Source organism: Monopterus albus, unplaced genomic scaffold, assembly GCF_001952655.1.
Source record: "Monopterus albus unplaced genomic scaffold, M_albus_1.0 scaffold424.1, whole genome shotgun sequence".
Taxonomy (NCBI): Eukaryota; Metazoa; Chordata; class Actinopteri; order Synbranchiformes; family Synbranchidae; genus Monopterus; species Monopterus albus.
The window spans coordinates 126,778-148,244 of NW_018128304.1; the positions used below are offsets into that span (position 1 = coordinate 126,778).

The following is a 21,467-nucleotide window of genomic DNA, read 5'->3' on the forward strand; positions in this document are numbered from 1 at the left end:
CATTTCAGGTCCTGGGAGATAGTGTAGCCCAGGAACTTGTAGGACTTTACTGCTAAACTACGTTGCGTCTTTCTAGAAACGCCATTACTCTGGACTGACCTCACCTTTAAAGGTTTTCTTTTGAGAGATAGAAACAATGACAAACTGACACAGAAAACCAAATGATTGTGAAATTTGGCAAAAGATACTCCTTATGACTTCTCTAATGTAATTTCTTTGTGGTTTTGTTAAATTGTTTCTGATTTGTGTGAACTCTAAATAATCATTTTGCAACTTTTCCCCTAAATGCAAGAAGGTTAAAAACTCCAATTATTAATAATTTAACTCTCAGTAACAAATTAAAGGGTATAATCTCAAATTATAAATTGCAGTATGCATCAAACCCTAGTCTCAAGAATCAGTAATGCCTGTGTAATGCAGTCTGGGACACTGATAATAAGTTTGTTTTTTCTCTATCCAGACATCCCCTCAGAGTGGAACATATCCTGTCAGAGGTGGATGAGGAGAATGGCCTGCTGCAGAGAAGCTTGCAGGATGGACTGACGGAAAACTACGCCAACTCCTTCAAACCTCCATTGGCCCGCTCGCTGCGTATCAAGGACGAGCTCCTCAGCCAGAAGCACCTCCTGAGCCAGCCTGCTGCTCTTTCATTGGCTAATCTAGAGTCAACTGGCTTGCTCAATCATGGGCAGTCCCACTCCTTGCTTGGCCAGAAGGGCTCTTCCTCTTTCTGGGGAAGCAAGGCCCACCTCGACAGCCTGATGAAGCTAAAGCAGGCCAGTGGAGGTCTGAGTGGGGGCCTTAGTGACCTCAAAGACCTGCCTACATTCCTGGAGAATCACAACCACCATGGAGCCTTCGCCTTCAAGAGTTCCCTCCACCATCACCACCACAATCAGGTCTCCAAGACCCAACACCCCCACGGTGAGGGCAAGCGAGACCCAGGCCACTCACCTCCTGTTGATCTAAAGATCCCCCAAGTTCGAGGCATGGATCTGTCCTGGGACTCCCATGCCTCTGAGATTTATGGCTATGGCACCATGAGAGCCGGGGGTGGTGGCCATGGAGAGAACTCCCTGAGCCGGAAGCTAAGAGCCATCCTGCCCAAGCAGAACCGCCGGGGTGGAAGCCTTGGAAGCCTGCTGGATGGGGCAGCTGACTACTGGAGCTCTGACTTGGACCACTCCAGTTCCGGGCCAGCATACTCTACCTCTGACATAGAAGGGGACCCAAGCTCTAAGCAGCCGAGGAAGAAGAGGGGCCGTTATCGCCAGTACAATAGCGAAATCCTGGAGGAGGCCATAGCAGTGGTGATGAGTGGAAAGATGAGTGTGTCCAAGGCTCAGAACATGTACGGGATCCCACACAGCACCCTGGAGTACAAGGTCAAGGAGCGCATGGGGACCCTTAAGAACCCCCCAAAGAAGAAGCTCAAGCTGATGATGAAGATGGAACCGGGAGGTCAGGATTTTCCCACCGAGTCAGAGAACACGCCCATCGCAACCCCACGAGACGATGGCCCATCACTGGCAGCTGCTGAGCTCAAAGACGATGTAAAAGAGGAGATTGATGACAGTTTCAAACCAATTGACTAAAACCACTTACACATGTAAACCTCAGACAAATGACTTAAATACTTTGAAAATGGACGGGGCTTTATTTGTGCCAATTTACTTTGCAGTATCTGGGTGAGCACAAACGCAGGGATAATATGAGGATTCTTAAAACAAACTGAAGAAAACAACTAATCGGATGATTTTTAATAGGCGTCACTTGAGCGGCGCTGTACAAGCATTTGTTTAGCTTTTATATCCAGGGGCGTAACAAATGCAAATAAAAACATTAGTTAAATGACAATTAATGAAATTTCCTTAAGCATGCTGATAATCCCCAGTCCAAAACACAATCCCCCATCTTTTCTGAACTTGAACCACTGAACAGTTGCTGCTTATAAATGCAGTTTGGGCTTTGGACCATTCCAATTTGGGGAAAAATGAGAGGAAGGTTAATATTAAGGAAAATTAACATCTCAAAAAAAAACTGATGAATTAGTCCCTTTACTGCTCCCCTCTCTCAAGGAGTACTAGCTGAAAATTGGTAAGTGAACTGTTTATATCTGAAGCCAACTGTAAGGATGAATATACCATTGATATTCCTCACCAGGGTTCTAAATCAAAACCTGTTCTCTTATTGCCAGGTAGCCATGACGCTTTAACTGCAAACCTTTTCTTTCCTCCTTAAGATATTCTGCTAATCTCTGTGCAGATTAAAGCAACATTTTATCAGTCCTTTTTGAACAAAAAGAGATACACAAAAGTCATTCAGGGATGCATGTTTGTGTGTTTCGTGGACACTACTGACTTCTATTATTGATTTCTTTCCTATATCTTTACCTTTTCGTTTGTTTTGCTTTCTTTTGCACTACACTTTGGGTCTGGCACTCACAGACCAGGTTACCTCGGCATTGTTGCCCTTGCATCATGCACTTATTATGGTCTCTGAAGCCCAGTCACAACCTCACAGTGGGCCAGAGGTGCACATTGTCCACGTACACTGATCCATTATCAGATCCAAAAAGATATTTAACCCTCATTTTAAGCAGTGGGCATGTTTATCTGATTAGGGATCAGCTGTTAAGGCAAAATGCTACCTCATGGACCTCCGTCAGTGTTTCACTGCTGATCCTGGAATGCCAAAACTACCTTCAGGTTGCCCTTAAATGGTTACCGAAGCGAGCTCATCCCCTCATGGAGATCCTTTCTGGATGAGGCCGCCTAGGATCAGAATGTGAAACTCTGCTGCTATCTAGTTGATTACCTAGCTTCTATACACAGCTTTAGCTAATCTAAGCTAATGTGTTTTATCCGGTCTTAGCTACCAACAACATTTTGGTCGTGTTTTTGTTTTTCTTCCCCCCTTTCTTTAATCAAACTAAGCAGAAGTGGCTTAGCTGATGAGTTTTAAAAGAAATCTTCTTTAACATTGGTTTTAAAGGCAGTTTACTACAACAGTGTGCATTTATAGAGAGATGTTGATTCTGGGGTGGTGGGTGGGCAATATGCAGTGGGGAGGGGTAGTTGATAGAGGCAAGGGAAAGGCAGATTTAATATATTATAAATTATTATGACTGATTATATAAAAGCCAATCTGTGATTCTGGATCATCTCTTTTCTCCTCATTTTTTAACTCAGGGTAACTGAGACAGATGTGGGTTTCAAATATGGTAATTTCCTGTTGGACCTATGGTAGACAGACAGGAGGACAAGACATGCCTTTGTCTGTGGGAAGGGCTATGAGTAAATATGGTAGCGCCTTAGCAGACAGATGTGCTAATGAATTGTGAAAAAGAACAGAACACACTGACCTTGGGTTCGGGGATCAAACCTACGGCGCCAAACTTCTAAAATAGCACTTTTCAAAAATAAGAGTGAGGTTATAGATGTAGTTTAGCTCTTCTCAATGGGCTATGGAGCAGCAAGCAATGAGGAGGGAAGGGAGGTGGAAGAAAAGCTCTAGTGTAATGAGACTCAGAAAGCTGCAGCTTGGACCCAAACTATTCTTTTATTTGAGCCCTCTCGATTACCTCCATGATTTCCCACAAAAAAAAAAACAGCTGACAGTTTTGTGTAGTGTTGTCTCGTTGTTTTCCTGCTCTTCGTGGCTGAAGCACCAGGGATAGAGAAGTGATCATGTTTAGAGGACACAGGTGGAAAGGTGCTCTTTTGGTGTTTTCCATAAGGAAACAATTGAAGGAGATGACAAAAGCTTTTTTGTGTCAAATGAAATGTTATGCTTTTTGCTCTGTGGTAAATGTTGCTCTTTGCAACACTGACACTGCCTGGTGCTCACCCAGTCTGTGAGATTTTTAATGAGAATTGTACCTCTCGGCTCAGATGAAATGATGATGATGATGATGATGATGATGATTCTGTCCTTTTTAAATGTACTGTACATTTTATTTATTTTATTTTTCTTTGATTATTCTATTACAAATGGCATGCACCACTTTTTTGGCTGGGTTTTTTTTTTTTTTGGGGGGGGGTCAGGCCAATTGAATATATTATTTCGATGTTTTTAAAAAAAATGCAATTGATCCTGAGCCTCAGGAGTTCAAACTAAGTTATGAATTAATCACAATCAAATTATAATTAATCATTTACTACCTGTTGCAATCTCAGTATTTCATTCTAATTGGCCTCCTCTGTGGTTATTGGTTATCCACCTTAAGCTACAGTAGCTCACTTGGCCTGGAACACCAGTATTGCCAGGCGTCGTCATGCATGAAATGCGTACAACACTTTGACAATGCTGAGCATTTGAAGTGTCTAAATGGTTGTTGTGCACGTTGAGTTGGACCCAGCGATGGACAATAATGCACTTATCTGATAGCTAAAACAGGATGGAAGCCACAGTGTTGACAGTATAGCACTTTTTTATAAACCACATCTGACAAAAGGCGTGATAGCTGCTAACGTAGCCAACTCTGAATTAGCGTGAATTCACCAGTCTCTAAATAAGTTACTGACCATTACTATACAATTGATTTCTGCCAAAACCTTTTCATTGCTTTATAAAGATACTAGAAATTTTTACAAATTTTGAGAAAGTCCAGTTTTCAGCCTGATCGTAGCTACTGAGGTGCATGCCATTTATGGTGTATTCATTTCATTTGATTTTTCTCAGGTTCTGTTGATTGCTTATAGTCATGTGGTTAACGGCTCCCCCTGTCCGAAAAGGTCCTCCTTCTTGGAACTGAGTCTTAGTGCAGTTCTTAAAAAAACACCCCATACTATTTTCTATACTTTTAAAAACAAAATATATATATACACATACAGTATATTAACAAATACATAATGAATGTAGTGAAATAACGAATATCTCAGTCCAGACTAGTGCTCTAGAAAAGGGATGGCGCTGCCCGTTCACTTTTTAAGACTGTTTTTATTCTTTCGCTTTTAGTTCCACTTTATGCTGCTTGCATTGGAAATGCAGTTGTTTTCTGACGCAGGCGTGCAGCAGTAGCCTTCAGTACTGTAAATGTCTCAGGACTGAGCCAATGGGATGGGCAGCAGTATTCGTCAGTCGGAACATGGCGCAAACTTAACTACCTGTACTAGATGTAATTTATGGATACACACAGTGTCAGTCAAATGTTTGCACACACCTTCCCATTGAATTGAATGGGAAAGTGTGTGCACACTTTAGTCTGGTAGTGTGTGTGTGTGTGTGTGTGTGTATGTGTATGTATACACTATCAGCTCTATACCTCAGTCTCAGAACTGCTTTCCGTGCCTCGTACTACTGAGCTTTCCCTTACCTGGCAAAGGGATAGCCAATACTCTGGGAAATATAGTATCCTTGGCTGTTTCTTTACTTTTAAAAAAATATTTTTTCCTTTTCTTTGTTTCGCCACCCTCTTGCAAAGGGAGGACGGAGATGCTGTAAGTGTCTGACTGACCAATATTTGCCACCCCACCTCTTTCAGGTATTTTTTCACAACAATAAAACCTTACATTAGTTTATTATGAGCAACAGATAGACCCACAGGGATTATACAGCTGTTCCTGGTCTTAGCACTGGTTGGGTGTTCGTATGGTAGTATGGGCTTCCTAGAAAAGTCAAAAAATCTGACATTCAGTCATCTGGTTTCAGCCTGGAGGCAGTAGGCTAAGTCAGATGGGTTCCACCCTGGTCTGAGAAAGGATGAGGTCCTTTTGTTCACTGACTTCTTTTTTAGTTTGTCTTTTTTTAGGGGTATCGTAACTCCAGGTTGAAACATGACAGTTTTTTTTTTTGTTTTTGACCCAGAGGGGAGATTGGGGACAGGTGGACAAGTTAACCTTCCTTTATCTACTGTCTTTTAAAAGAAAAATATACCATCCATCCAAAACCTTCTGCTCTGTATTCCAAAACCACCACACACACAGGAAATGTACCTTTATATGAAGAAAATGAAAAAAGATACTTATAACTATATGTATTTATTTAGCTGTTTTTGCCTCTAAAGATAAATCAGTTTTTCTGCTTTTCAAGTTGGGTTTTGTTTGATTAGATTTTCTTTCTTTTTGAATGAAAGACTGTCAAAGTGATAAAAGAAGAAAAAATGTTAATGTTAAACAACTACTGTAACCTCATTTAGTAGACGCCACATGACGTGCCATTTTGTTTCAGGGTGGTGCATGATGCTGCGGGCTACCAGGAAAGAAAGAACCATAATGAATATGATTGCTATGATCCTCTCTGCGAAGAGGTTTCTTCTGTTTCTTTTTCTGTCACGCTGCATATCTGGTTGTCATTTATACCTCAGGTCTGACCACTTCAAAGCAGCTGATTGTATATTAGAAACACGTACACAGAAAGAAGAGTCAGGATTTTTAGTCTGGCTCGTTTCCAGATTTTTAGATGTAACCGACGAAAGCCGTTTTTGAATAATTGTAGTTTCATGTTGTCATCGTTCGTAATGATGTTATTCTATATCTGCTTTTTTCTTTGTTTTCATATAAAAAGGAAAATACAAATTCTTTTAAAGCCAAAAGCCAGGTTTCTGTGAATACAATGCTGTATTCTCTCTAGCACATACAGCCGTGGAAGAGCAGAACACGCACACACACACATATAGAGACACGACGCACCTACAACAACACACACTCTCTCTCCTCATCAGGTAGCCACACTTTGTGTGGGCGGGTTATATGTATAATTATGAAGCTGGGAGTTTGCCATGTCTCTTTTAGAAGCAGGTGGGTGTGTTTTGTCCACAGCCTGCAGAACATCAGCCCTGCTGGCTGATTTTGATCTGGCACACTGAGACGCCGCAGGCACTGCCTCTGTGAAAATCACTTGTTTCTTGCTTTCAACAAGATTTTTTTTTTTTTTTGTCAACCTACTTATATTTATGTTAATGGATCAAAATCCCCCCTTCAGCTGATCTGTTACATGGTCGGTCTGTGATGTTCTGTACATTCCTGTAGTTGTGTTGTAATTTTCTCTTTTTGCATCTTTTACCTCTTCTATTTCAGTAATTGCCTGCAATTTCCAGAATTCTTTTCGACATAAACCTGCTGTATTCAGCTGTGTATTAACTGTGGGTGGAGCTGCATAGAGGTAGAACTATTGTCAATCTCAGGCTGCTGCTGTTTTTCTGTGGATGTGGAAAATCAGAAGTTGACACATGTCATTACAGGCCTCTGTGTATTGGAGCTACCCAGTTGGGAAAAACTTGGACAGCCATGGTAAATGGTTTTGTCTGGCTGCTCAAAAACACTTCAGACTTTTATTATACTGTAACTACCAATTAAGACAAGTTTTAAAAAAATCTAAAATCTTGTAAAAATAACCTGTAAATCATTTATTTCCTATTTAAGAAGTCTGTTTAATGGGACTTTCCAGCTTGAAGATTGAAATCTCACGTTCTAAGCAGAGATTAAACGCGATGAAAACGATACACAAAACGATCTCCCAGTTAGGAAAAAGTGACTGTGCTTTGTAGCTGCAGGGCATGCTGGACACAACATGACGAGCTTAAAAAAAAAAAAAGACAAATGCATAAAACGCAGTTAATGAAGCTGTTTAGTTCCCAGAACAGAATAAATCTTTGTCTTGGACTAACATTGTTTTCCAGTGGATAGTTCAGGGTCTGGCTTTGGTCCCTGTGGGACAAACTGTGCTTTTGGATGGATTTTTCTTTTAACTACATGAGGATTGTTACTTGCAAAAAGATCAGTTCTGTTGCAAGTGGTTTCAAAAGATAATCAGCACATCAGCTGAGAGATGCAAGTCCGTGTGTTGTAAAATTCGCCATGCTGTTATCCCCCCCCCCCCCTTTTTAAAAACTGTTGTAAAAATGTGCATCTCCTCAGTCATGGGGTGAGATGCCAGGTGTCAAAAGTATTTGTGAAAATGGGACAAGCAGTTGCTTGGTAGCAGTGTGGCTTTGAACGCAGAGCTGAGTACTGATCTTAAAGGCAAGACACGCCTCTGGAGGGATGCTGATCATCAGCATGTACTACATGGACCACAATAAGATGTGATGGTGCCACCAGGAATATGTGATATGTTATCAGTGGAAATTAGTGTTTGTTTTTTTTTTAATCATCTAATCTTAAGGGGCTGCTTTCTTAATCATGTATAATCTAGCCACCCTAGTGAAATCACGGTTGTTGCTTTGAGAATAAAATTCTTCTGTCAAATCAAAATGTCATGGGAGTTTCAGGTCGACTTTGTCGGCTTAAACTCCCAGCCCCCCCTGTGAATATGCTGCACTGTGAAAGGTTCACATGCAGACATTTGTCACACTGGCTGTTCTCACCTCCAACAAGCCCGTGGTGCTGGTATGCCTCTCACCCCTTCCGCCTCGTCAGAAAGCCTCCTTACAGATGGCAGCCAGAAAGACAGTTGGATAGGCATGGCAGCCTGAGGAGGTGGATGGGCTGAAATGCAAGCAAAGTATAGAAGGATAAAGGCTGCTGAAGGTCACCATCCCCACCCCCATGCCACAGTTAACAACAGGCTTTTAATGGAACAATGCTGAAATTCCCTTTGCAAACGAATGTTACTTTGGCACACAGCATCCACGATTTAAAAGGTGCCACGGTTGATCTGAAGCACCACTTAAAGAGAAAAGGGGATTATTAGGGACAAAAATACAGACCTGAAATGCAGGTTGAAAAGGAAATAAAAAGAATAAAAAAAAGCCAGGGCTGTGTGAAGGAAATGTGGTCAAATTACACAGAGTGCATTTCATGAGGTGCCCTTGTGTGTTACCATGACAATCTTGCAGTATTGTTCCCCTGTGGAGGTGTGTCTGGCGCTTTAGAGCCACCTACATGGACCAGCTGGTCACCAATGCTCTGAACTCAAACCCAGCTCTGCTAACACTGGTTTATTACCTGCATTTCTACACACAGAGGCCTGGGCCCAGCTCAGAGATGTTCTAATGTGTAGATTCTGATATTGATTCTTCAGGCTTAGTCCAGTGTTTATTTGCTTGGCAAGCATGTCCTCTTCTTGTCCTCTTGCCCTTCATTTCCCTTCCAGCTCATTTTTACAACAGTCTTCTTTTTATTTATGTGAAAGCATGTGTTTGTCCTTCTCTTTGCTTTTATCAAAGATGGTCTCTGGCATTTCTGCTACCTCAGTCTGAAATGAGAACACATTGCATGTTGGCATCTTTTCAGGAGTCAGTCGGGTGCACAAAGTTAATTTGAAAACTAAAGTGTTGTCAGTTTTGCCAGTAAAGTACAGTTGCGTTCCAAGGCCTGTACAGATTTGTCAGTTCAGGGCACTGGTTGGCTGGATGATTTGTCAGGCCTCCACTGGCGGTATCCTCCAGCAGTCGGTTGACCATTGTGATCTCCTCTTCTCGTTTGTTCTCTTAGAAAAGTGTCAGTTCTTCAGTGTCCTGTCACAAGTGTGACTTTTCCGGAGATATACCATGATGGGTGGGTGCAGTGTCCCAGGTGGCTGGGTAGGGTCGCGCATCCCTTCCACACTTCTGCAAACACTGTTTGGTTTTATTGATGATTTCTTTGATGAAAAGTCATAAACATCTTCCCTTCACCTTTGCCCTCTATCACTGTGTCATCCTCTCAGCATCCTTGGTCAGTAGAGTGTGAGCAGCACGGGGCTGTCAGACCCTTATTCATCCCAGGAGAGATGAGGTGTTCGTGGGCAGCCCCAGCTCCAGTCCTCTTCATCAACCTAAAGGCCTCTGACCATGGACTTCCAGCTACCTTTCTTTCTTTCTTTTTCACAGAGGCTTTGCCATGCTCTCTGCTGAGGAACTTGCAAATTTAAATATTTCGGGGGGAGCATTATGAGAATATTGGGGGGGGGGGGGGGGGGCTCCAAAACAAACAAACTTACTCTATGGTTGTTTGTGTTAATTTAAGCTTTGACAGTTTCATGAACTCTCTTAACAAGAGACTCCATATTTGAAAGGTTTGGCTGTTAATGTTGTATGATTCTCCAATCTCTTACTGTGTCATGCTAGGCTTGGGCTTGACTTTAGTTTTTGTATTTAAAAATGGAAAATAACGAGGGTGGGGGGGTCGTCAGCTAACGAGCAGGGTTGTTGCCAGTGCATTACTGTGATCCTCTTGTAGCTTCGTTTTGCTGTCTTTTGAGTTGTGGCATCTTCTGAATTTGAGCATTGGCGTTTTTGATGATGATGATGATGATGATGGTTCCTTCTCTGTTGCCCTCTAGTTGTGAAGTCTAGATACAGACGGCCACACCGGTCAGTGTATTTATAGTCGAGCTGAGGAGCACGATCGATAGTCAGGTCAGACAGACTGGCACTCAGTGAGTGGGTATCGGAGTTCAGTCCTCAGTCAGGAAGTTTGGCAGGTGAGATAAATATTCTGTCAGTACAGCAGATTAAATGTCATGCAGATGATTCCTACTTACTGAACCATTAAACTCTTGAGGAACACCTCACTTAAAGGGGTCTTTGAAAAGCCTTTGTTAATAATTGTGACTGATTCTGTACATTATTTTTAGCCAAATACTTTTTCAGTGCTTTATAAACAGCAAGGATTGTAGATGTGAATAACTCTTAGCAGGGGAGGCTCATGTGGAGCTCATGTAGTAATGGTCCACCTTGTCGGTCTTCTGGAGATCTAGCGTACAAGACTTGGACTGTTGCCTTTCCGAATGTCAAAATTAAGGAAAGCTGCTCATAAATACAGAAAAACAAGCGCTTTGACTGTAACTGCGTTTGGAAAAGTAACGCTGAGTGTTTGTTCTTTCTTTCAGTCTTTGATAACGTTTGACATCTTGGTATTTCGTGGTGTGCAAAAACTTAAAGAGAAAAAAAACAACACAGAATACCTCAGAAAAGAAATCCATGTAACCTTGACAACCTCCACCTATTGTCAGATCCTGTCCATTGACACTCAGCTCCCGGGCGCCATCATCTCGTGTCATTTCTCTTTGTTTTCTCTTCCTGCTTCTTTCGCCATGCAGTCCGTAGCACCCAGTGGAGGTTCCATAGCATTTTATAGCACTTTGGTTTCATGTGTTCTGCTTTTTCGATTTTTTTATTTTTATTTTTTTTTTTAAACATTCTTGGTCTCCAGCTTTAAGCAGTCCAGCTTGCATTCCTCAGCTTAAAGACGTTTTGAGGATAGTTCAGTACATTGCAAATTCCTAACAGTTCGGAAAAGATTCACATTCCCGCAAAAGATTTCATCAAAACAAAAAGTCATCCAGTCTTTTGACTCTGAAAGTGGATTTGCTGAAAGAATGCAAGCCAACACATGGAACACTTGAAACCACAGTTCCCACCTTGTTCCTTTTGCATACCTCTCTTTCCATAGTCTTTATTATTGTTAAAATCTGAATGTATAAAAAACACAAACAACTAACCTCTAATTTAACTATACATATTTAAGAATAGGAAATGCTCTATATGTGCACATAGATATACCTATACAAGCCCCACAGACACAAACCTAAATGCATATGTATATAAAAATCTCTAATGTCATATACTTTTATCTTGAAAAGGAAGAGGATGAGCCTTTTCCATTGATGATTCAGGGAAACAGTACAGAAGTCCAGTGCAGTATGTTAGGTGAAATTACTCCCACTGTTGCTTTTGGTGTTTTTCTTACTCTGTTCTAGCTTGTTATTTTTCCATGATGTAGCACAGGGCAAATGGGCAGGGTTACTTTTTCTCTTTTTGTTTTTTTGCTAACAAAGTAGTAGTAGTCGAACTAGGATCTAGTGTAGCTGTAGTATTTTCGAGCTTGATTCTGTGAAAGGCGAGGCAGGTTGGGCGGCAGGTTATTTCCTAAAGTGGGTTTTATAGGGAGTAAATGAACATGACTTGGCCATGACAGTCACACTTAGAAGGATGAAGGATTGTATGGAGGGCAGGGTTCTTCAGTAGAACTGCTTTACCCATCAGTCCTTGCCTGTCTTTTTCACAGGTGAGATGGAACCGTGTATTGAAGGCAGTGAGGAGGAACAGTTTGTGCATTTTTCTGTCTAGAAAAATAACGACAGTTTTAAATGAAGGAAGTGGAGCCGGGTAGGATCCTGATTTGGTTCTCTACAGAACCCAACAGACGGCAAATCTGCATCTCCCTCCAGCTTTGCACAAAGTGACTGAAAGTTGACCTTCTCGATATTTTTGCATGCTGGTGTACATACCCTTTTATCAGTCCATTTGTTTGAAGAGGCTGGTTAATCCAAAAATACTTTTTGGATGTCGTCCGCGGGATAGAATCTGGTGTTTTGAATATGAGATTTCGCCCCTTATGTAAAGTAACAAAAAAAAAAGGTATGTCTGAGTCTGTGTGATCGTGCAAGATATAATGTGAAGAGCTTGCGCGTTTTGATTTTCCTCGGTTGCTCTTCAGCTGTATTTTAGCCACTAAAGCTCTTGTAGAAACATTAATCTACCTTATGATAAATCAATAGAATAGTGTACAAATTTGAAGAATTCTCTGAACGAATCTTGGCTGTCTGTAGGAAAAGACTCCTCTCTGGGCATCTTACAGACTCAGATTACATTACCCAGACACCCTCAGGGACCCTCAACAACACTGCTCTCACTTTTATTCAGGTACTTAATCTACACTGAGGCCTAGCAGTGATCAACCTTAACTATGGTTTATTTTCATTAGCCTATTCCTATCGAGATTAAATATACCACCCAAATCTTAAAAGAGCAGAAGCATCAGGGTTTTGTTATTTTTGCGTTCTACTCATGAACTTTTCTTTTTTTTATCCTTCAGCTGTCTGTACCTTATGAATGTCAAAGCTACTCAGTTCAGGACTATGGGTTTTTGTTAGGACTCTGTTCTCTCTCTGACTTGTGTCAGGTACCATGGCTTTTAATCTGTACTGAGCATCCACGCAGGCGTATTGTGTGGCTACACAGCACCAATAATGACTTAAACCAAGCTAACCTCTAAAACAAACATGCTATACAATTGTACAAAACAGTGGTTTGGCTTTTAAATAGCGTTATAAGCCTCCACGATCCTTTATACAGTATGCTGGTTTAAAAACTGGAGAACACCACAGTCCGTCGGGTTTAAGTACTAACTTGACCTATGTTTTATCTGTCTGTTGCTAATGAAGTTACAATGCAGAGGAATGCGAATTGCTTTCAGTTCTTAAGCTTCAGGGAAAACCTAGTAAGCCTCCGTCACTGCGAAGGTGAAACTAGGAAAATATCAGAGCTGGATATTGTGTGATCAAACTTGCAGAACTGTAGAGCTATGAAGGAACTAGGAGAGTCAAACTAGAGCAGAGAGCTTTGTTTTGCAGTTTTCTGTCAAACTGTCCTTAGTTGTCCTTTTTAGACAGCCTCTCTCTGCTCAGGTAGGCTGAAACCTCTGCTGTATGTTGCTCAGTGTTTGTGTTGCTGCACAAAGCCTGGCCAATGCCATGGATTTTGGAAATTTCCAGTAGACTTTAGTCTGTTTGTCACTAAGAACTAGACAAGCAAAAGCAGTTGATTATCGGCCTGGTCTGGCTAACAGGAGTGTATTTTGCCTAAATTTTGTACCTCTTACAACAATCAAATCAGTGACATTTTGTGAGAACTGTGTAAAGACTGAAAAAAAGTTGTATTTCTAAGATTACTTTTGACATTCCTGATGTTGGTTCTGGTAGTAACCTGGTTTTGTAGTAGTAGAGCTAGGTCTGATTTGCTTGGAAATGGCTTGTGATATTTGGGTAGACACAGGAAGTTGTCCACGGCTTTGGATGTTTGGATAAAACGATGAACCTCTTCTATTCTTCAGTCTCAATTTTTTGTCCCGCTGAGGTTTCTAACGTTTCATAATCTCACTTCAGTTCTTAACGGGTGGCTGGACTCCCCGCTGCAGGGCCTACTGGGCTTTTTACTCTTTTTGCTGAATTTTGTTTTGATTTTTTTTGTTTGTTTGTTTTGTTTTGTTTTAATGATATACCTCATACCTTCAGTCCGCTGGGCCCTAGGGGGCGCTGTGCCGATGCTCAGGACGCCCAAGCCCCCCTTCACAGTTTGGTCCCACCTGGACTGTACCTCTCAAAAACAAACACACACACACACACACACAGTTCTTTTCAACTGCGAGAACTTAATGACCCAGTACCTGGAGCTTTCCATACACTAAACCCGTGTGAGCAGTTCAGCTTTGCTTTCCCACTGTACTCCTTAAAAATGAGATGTACATTATTGAAAAGACCCAGAACTAATCACAAAAGTGAGCAGAAGACGGTGGAAACAAAAGCAGAACCGAGGTCAAGGGGTACTGGTTCACTTAAGAGTCTTTAAGTTCCTGCAGTGCAAAGAACCTCACGTACACCACACACCGATTCTCCAAATACCCCAATGGACCTCATTTTCTCAATATCTACTGTTTACAGTTTGACAAAAAAAATATAATTTAAAAAAATATTTTTCTCATATTGTACTTTTATTTATGTACAGTAATTTTTTTTTCTTCTTATTTTGTACCATGTGAGTTGGACTTTTATTCTTCTAGGTTTCTATTATCGATGTCTGTGCAAATGAGCATTATACTGGAATCACAATAACTGGTTTTAGTTTGATTGACTGCACTATTTTTTATTTTTCTCTCCCTGTTTTGAATGCAAAATCGGAGTTTCTGATTGGGCTGATGAATAATAAATTGTTTCATAATGTGCTTTTTTTTGAGAAAAATAGAAGAATTTGATTTCCTACTGTTCTTTTTTTACTTCATTTTGCAATGAACGTCAGGTGACGCTGATCAGATCTGTCTTTGTGCATGTGTAAAATATTTTACTGGTTATGTTAAATTCAATTTAGTAAAAAAAAAAAAAAAACTTAACTCATTTTTGCCACACATTTCAGCTGTATTGTTGTGTAAGGTAGTATTCACTGGATGCTAGAACCTTCTTTTCAAAACCACTATTCTTCTAATAAATTTTGTTGTGAAAATAACATGTTTTCTTTGTTCACATCTTGATTCCATTTTACGCCTAAAATTGTGGGTGAGTGTATTCAGATTGGATGCAGCTAGTCTGACCTCTGACCTCTCCACTACCTGGGTTAAGAGCCTGGATAAGCAAAGGTTCTTTAAGCAGGGAGCCAATCATTTAACAGGTTTATATTTTAGCTACACCATGTGACTAAATGTTCTAAATGTGAACCCATAGAGCCGGTGGGTAGCTTGGTGGTTAACACCACTGACATTGATACGGCAGGTTGGGGTTCGACTCGCTGTCGGCACAGTATCAGTGTGTGCCCTTAGCAGGGAGATGTCACAGGAGGTGCCCCCTAATCTACAGGAAGAGGAAACACTGATGCACCTGGAATTATATGATCTACATTAATGTGAAATGTGCCACATAATAAGTACTTTTACCTTTGGCTCCTTTTACTTAAGTAACATTTTGAATGCAGGACATTTACTTGTAAACAGTATTTTTACACTGTGGTATTGCTACTTTTACATAAAGCATCCAAGTACTTTTTCCACCACTGTCATCAACAACCAAAACAAAACTAAGGCACAGAAACCGAGGTAACGTTAAGATATTAAATAACGCTGACATCATAAATTAGCATCTCAAAACAACAGGGCATTACCACATTCCTTGCAGTTGCCCATAAACCTCACTGAAAAGTCAGGAGTGGGTTTGGGCTGATGGGTGATGTCATCATGTCTCAGAAAGCCAGATGGAAAAAAGCCACCCGTACAGAATGAGCTAATAACAGTAGCTGAACAGCAGCTAAACCAGCAACAATGCCAGGCTTTGCCTCTGTGTGTGCTGATGCTGGTGAGCAGCTCCTAGTCATCAGCCTTCCTTCCTTGCTGCACATGATTAACACAATATAAACCTCTGTATAATCCAGAAAGATCACAAGTTTGTTGTTTACTTGTGTCGCTGGGTTTCACATTGGTGTTATTTAACCAGTCGCCCTGGTGCTTTAAGGTATAATTCAACCAACGAGATGAATTCTACCAGTAGATTCGGTCTCTGCCTGTGAGGAACTCAAACTCCAAATCGAATATTTATGCTCACCTCTCACTCTGCTCTCCAGCTCCTTTGTCTTTCTGGACTCCTCTCTCTCTCTCCTCCTCCTCTCTTTTTACATACATCTCTCTCTCTGCCGCAGGGCCTGAGGAAAGAGGAAAAAAACAAATAACTTTTGAGGGCAAAGGAATTAGGTCATCCTCCTATCAAATATTTATTTCTCAACTGTGCCTAGGGCTCCAAAAGGACCCCTCTATAGATTCAGTGTATGTGCGGTTCCATACTTCACTCATTTGCACATATATGGCAGCTCATGGTCCGTGTCTGACTGAATTTGAGCACAGAGATGCTGAATATTTGGAGGTTCCACTCTCTTCAGGAGGTTTGACCTTTTTTCTCAAACCAGTTTTTACTTTATTAAACAGATACTGAAGCAGCTGTTTGCCACAGCGTCTGTGTCGATGGTGTGTTTCAGTTTTTAGACCATTTTGCAGCTACCAATTAGCTACCATTTAATGTGTTTTGAAAATAACAAAAATGTTACCCTCCGCATTTATTTTCTTTGCTGTACTAAAAATATGCCAAGCCACAGCTCCAACAGTGAGGTACATAACAACTGGAGTCAGGGGCACAGCAGAGCTGTTGCCTCCTAAACACGTAGGTCTGGATTTAAGGGTCATCTACATAAAGACACAGCTCCACTCCCTGCTGGATACAGTGTTGATAAATGGTTAATCATTCCTCATTTGTTAAGCTATTGCACATTTGCTGCCTCTAGTGTCTTGAACATGCAGAAGACTGAAGATATCACAGCGTGCTCTGGGAAACTGATTTGTTGTTAATTACATTTTTTTTAAATTCTAATATTTCATGTGACTGTGGTTTTGTCTTTAAAAACAAAGAGCCACTGTTTTCCCTCGCTTTTACCAGCACCTGGGAATAATATGATAACGAGGACAGTGTCATTTTACTACAGTGCCAAATACAGAAACACGCAGCCATCAAAATGTTCTGTGGGGAATGTCTTCGAGAAAATAAACAAGGTGCAGTGCAAACTCGTCCAGGTTAAGTCAGCATATTGTACATCAACAACTCTGCAAAGCCATTTGAAGGCGAGGCGTCCAGCAGAAAGTGGGGTGCAGATCAACAGCCAGCGGCTCTGTCACCTGAAGGAAATCAAAACTTGCTTTGCTTTTTAATTTATGTTGATCAACTAATCAATCTTTTCAGCACAAGTGACAGGACGCGGGAGAGAAGCAGCAGATCATTCATTTCTAGCATTTCCACCAGCTGCTGCAGGTCTGTCCACTGTGTGATGGTGGAGCAAAAGTGCAGAAGCAGCGACCTCGTAATAAAAAGCTTTAATGGCTCCAATTATGTCCTCGAGCTCAGAGCATGACAGAAATGTGCGCTGAAGAAAAGCAGCCTACAAGTAGAAACATTTGACAGAAAATATTCTCTCAATCCAACCTTTACTCCTGAGGCATGAACACCTCTCTCTCCTCTGTCTCTGTTTTTCATACATACACTGACTGCTGTGAAAATGTCAAAGGCCCCATCAGAAGCCCCTCCTGCTGTGGTGTGTGGTGGCTGGGCCCAGCAAGGCTTCCCATTACTGATTAATGGAACCACATCAGCTCCATTCAATTAAGACTCAGCACCAGCCCCATGCGGTCGTCTCCCCAGGCCAGTCTGAGCTGCGTTTAGCTGCAGCACACCAAGGACGGCAGCTACCAACAAGCTCTGATGCACAAGCAGGCAGTGGAGGGTGGGCCACCATAACACACTGCACTGTTTTACTATACTTTTTTAAAAATGTGTGTCTTCCTTTGTGTTTGAAAGTTGTTAAACAATTAAAGGTGCATTACACACAGTCTGATGACCCCAATGACAGTGTGACGGGACATGGCGTCTCCCAGCTACACCCCCACTCTATGACCCTCTGCTGCCTACAGCCTCCTGTTGTTATTCCAGCTTCTCCACCCTGTGTTGTCAAAGTACGGTCTGTAAATCAGCCCCGCCTAGCCAAGGTTAGAAGAAGGGTTTTTCCAGCCAGTAGTCATGTCAAACAGCCATGGAGGAGCTCTGGGCGGCTAAAAGTCTGAACCAGCGGCTGCCAGAGTGAAGAGGTGGCGTCTTTAGCACAGAGAGAGTGGGACAAAGAAAGAGCAACAACCAGTCTTCATTGTGATTTGTTGGAAACAACGATTACGGGCCTCACAATTATGTGACTCCACCAGCCAGACAACTTTACAGAACAGACGTGACCTTGACCTTTTGCTACTAGAAGCGTTGTTTTAACGGGTAAACACATCCTGACAGGGGAACAAATTTCCACACAAGACGTAACGTGTTTCTTTCACCTGAACTTTGTTTTACGCGTCGACTGAGAGCTGTCATACAACCGGAAAAGGCCTCACCGTCACATACATACGTACATGTGTAGCAGCGACACCGTGTGGCGGCGGATAATAACATCAACGTGGGTGATGATGTACAGTGTAGTACATCCTGTTCAGTATTTTATGGCAAAATATATGAACACTGCAAATCTTTGTACTTTTTGTACAGGCCCTTTGGCAGGAGCTTGTTCACCATGGATTCAGTTTATATCATGAACATCACACTTTATGTGATGTAATTCTTTCGCAGACACAACAGATACTTTCAATATTTTGTCAGTTTATATATTTTAATGGATATTTTTAAATCCACATATGCAAATTCTAGTTTGTTGCCTTTATTTTTCTACATAAATCTGACTTCTAGTGTCTCGATTTCACAAATCCTGTAATTACTTCATTACTAAATTTTCCCTTGATCTTCTTTTTCATTGACTTTATATATGTAGCCTACATTTTATTACTGTGCCAGTCCTGTGTTTTGTGTTCACTTTGTTCATATTTGAATGTTTAGACAGTGTTTCTGCCTTTGTGTAAGGGGTTGCTCTATTTGTACATAGTATTACAATACATTGTGGATATCTGTGAAAACCAGTTGGGACAATATGGTGTAGAATTATTTATCATTACAGCTACATCACATTTTAGTCCCTCCCAGCAGGATGTAACAACATTTACTGATATTATTATTATTTAATCACTGTGGATCAACAAAAAATGGGTGAATGGCTGATCAGAGGTCTGTACCACTAGCACTGAACATTTTCTTGAAAACATGTTTAACTAAAGTAACAGCCTACACCAGACCGCTTTAAAACCACTACAAATTCAATTTAAGATTTTCTGAATTCCTCTAAAGCCTTTTTCCTTTTTGAGGAAACTGAATTAAATGCTTTTTAAGACCTGCAGATCCTCTGCTCTGAGCGTTATCCCTGCTGAATGTGGTGATTTATTCTGGAGCAGAGCTGGTGCACAGAGAGCTACTGCATGTCACAGCCTGGTGCCACCCATGCTGTTATGTCAGATATTAAGTCATCGTGTTATGTCAGACCAGTTCATACATGTATAGTTGATTACAGTGCTATATATTAAATTAATTTTTGTGTGCATGTTTTTACTTATGTTGCATTGATCGTATATTAATCGTATACTCTTTGTTTGGTACGCAAAGTAAAAGTTTATTTAGTGCTGGGTAAACAGCTATTTTAAATACTGCTGCATTTGTTGAGCTTTAGATAAATTAGTTAAATAAAAACTGCATATAGATGTGATTGTTTTTATTCAGTACTGAAATTTATCAGTCCAGTCTTTCTTAAAACAGTCGCTCCAGTTTATTGTGAGATGTCTCTGGGTTCACTCTGTGTTCCCACTACTAATATTTTAAATGAACTCATATCCTTTAAAAAGCAGCACTATTTAGCTGTAATCACATGGGCTCTTAAGTGAAACTCATCTCTTCCTGTCCTGCTCAGCTCCTCTGTCTCTGAAAATACCATGAAAATGAAGAAAGCAAATAGAATTTCTGATGATTTTCTTCCTCATGCCTGCTTTGATTAGGGCCACGTGAAAAGCATTCTCAGTATTCTCAGACTAAAGAGTGTGATTTTAGGATCCACTTTAATCTCAGTCTGTTCAACCAAATCTCTGAACTGTGATGGTTGATCTCAGCTTCGTGTTGTTTAGTCTTCCTCAGAATTCTGACTTTATCACACTTCTAGTTTTAATCACACACAGTCTGCATAATTACTTACTTAAACAGTAACAAGTAGCTTGTGTAGCACCTTTCTATTTGAAATGTCACAAGTGCTTCACAATAAATAGAATTAAAAAGCTTCCTTGATTCATAAGCCATATGTTTCTGTCAATGTGAAAGCCCCCTTCATATATTTAACGCTCCAGTGTGTTGGAAGACTGTGAGCTGACACCAAAGCAGCTTCAATCCGCAGTCGTCACGAAGCTTTCTGAGCAGACACTGAAACACGTCCACAGAGCTCGACGCCATCGTCCTCCATGATGTGACCATGACACAAAACATAAAGGCGACATGTTAGGAGCGATGGAATGAAAACCTCAGTACTGTGACTTAATTTAGTGCTGAAAGAACAGCAAACATTAATCGAGGCCAAACCGAAAAGAAGAGCTGCTCTGCTGGGTCTGGTGGCAGCTTTTGTGCAAAGTGATTTCTCTTTCTCTTTTCAGGAACTCCTCCCAGGTCACCTTGGTAGTTTCAACTCCTTTTGGCAACTGACTCAAATATTCACGTTGCCTCTGGCGCTCTCACACCCCCTCCCCCACCTCTTTTTTTCTCTGCTATGCATCCCCCACCTCTTTTTAAAACTTCCCTTCTTCTATTCCCTCCTTTCCTCTCTTTGTTTCTTTTATTAAATTTTCGTTTGCATCATCTCAACCTCCTCCTCTGTCCGGGTCGTCCTCTCTTTTCCTGTCTTTTCTCTTTCACTGCTCAGAGACGCAGTAGCCACAGTTTGTGTGTCTGTGTGTGTCGGGCTGCAGGAGGTTATACAGCTGATCTAATGAGCACCTGGAGACCACTAACCATGATCATATCAATAAAAACACATCTGCTCTAAGGCAAGAAAAATCTGCATGAAAAGAAAAGAGAGGATGGTGAAAGAGAGAGAGCATGGATGGGGGAGGAAAAGGAGAGAGGAGAAGACGGGAGGAGGGGAGTGAACAAAGAAGAAGAAGAGGAAAGAGATGAACAAAGGAGAGCAAGAGACGAGTGAAAGAACGGTGATGGAGGGAATCCAAACGGAGCAGAGAAAGGTGTGTGGGAGGTAAAGGGTGGGAAAAGAGAGAGAGGAAGGGTGTGAATAAAAATGAAGAGCAGGATGAAAGAACATAAAAAGTAAGTGATGAACAAGAGAATGAGCTGAAGAGGAGAACGAGAGATGGAGGAAATGGGCTTGAATAAAATGGGATGAATCAAAATAAAAGAGAAGAAGGAGGGAGAAATGAATAAAAAGGAAGAAAGAAAGGGAAGGATGGATAGAAGAGATATAAAGAAAGCGAGGAAAGGAAAAGAAATGGAGACAGTGGATATGAGAAGACAGTCAGGTATGGAGAAGTAAATGAAAGGAAGAA

The 21,467-nt window shown here is 41.2% G+C and overlaps 1 protein-coding gene across 1 annotated transcript in view; it reads left to right on the plus strand.

Annotated features, from left to right (window-relative positions):
- The window catches only part of lcor (ligand dependent nuclear receptor corepressor), a 66,877-nt gene extending 62,850 nt beyond the window's left edge, over positions 1 to 4,027 (plus strand). Inside the window, exon 8 of the mRNA XM_020586825.1 lies at positions 461 to 4,027. Coding sequence (XP_020442481.1) covers positions 461 to 1,595 — 1,135 coding nt within the window. The 3' untranslated portion in view covers positions 1,596 to 4,027. The remainder of the gene's footprint in view (positions 1 to 460) is intronic.
- Positions 4,028 to 21,467: the final 17,440 nt, after the last annotated feature.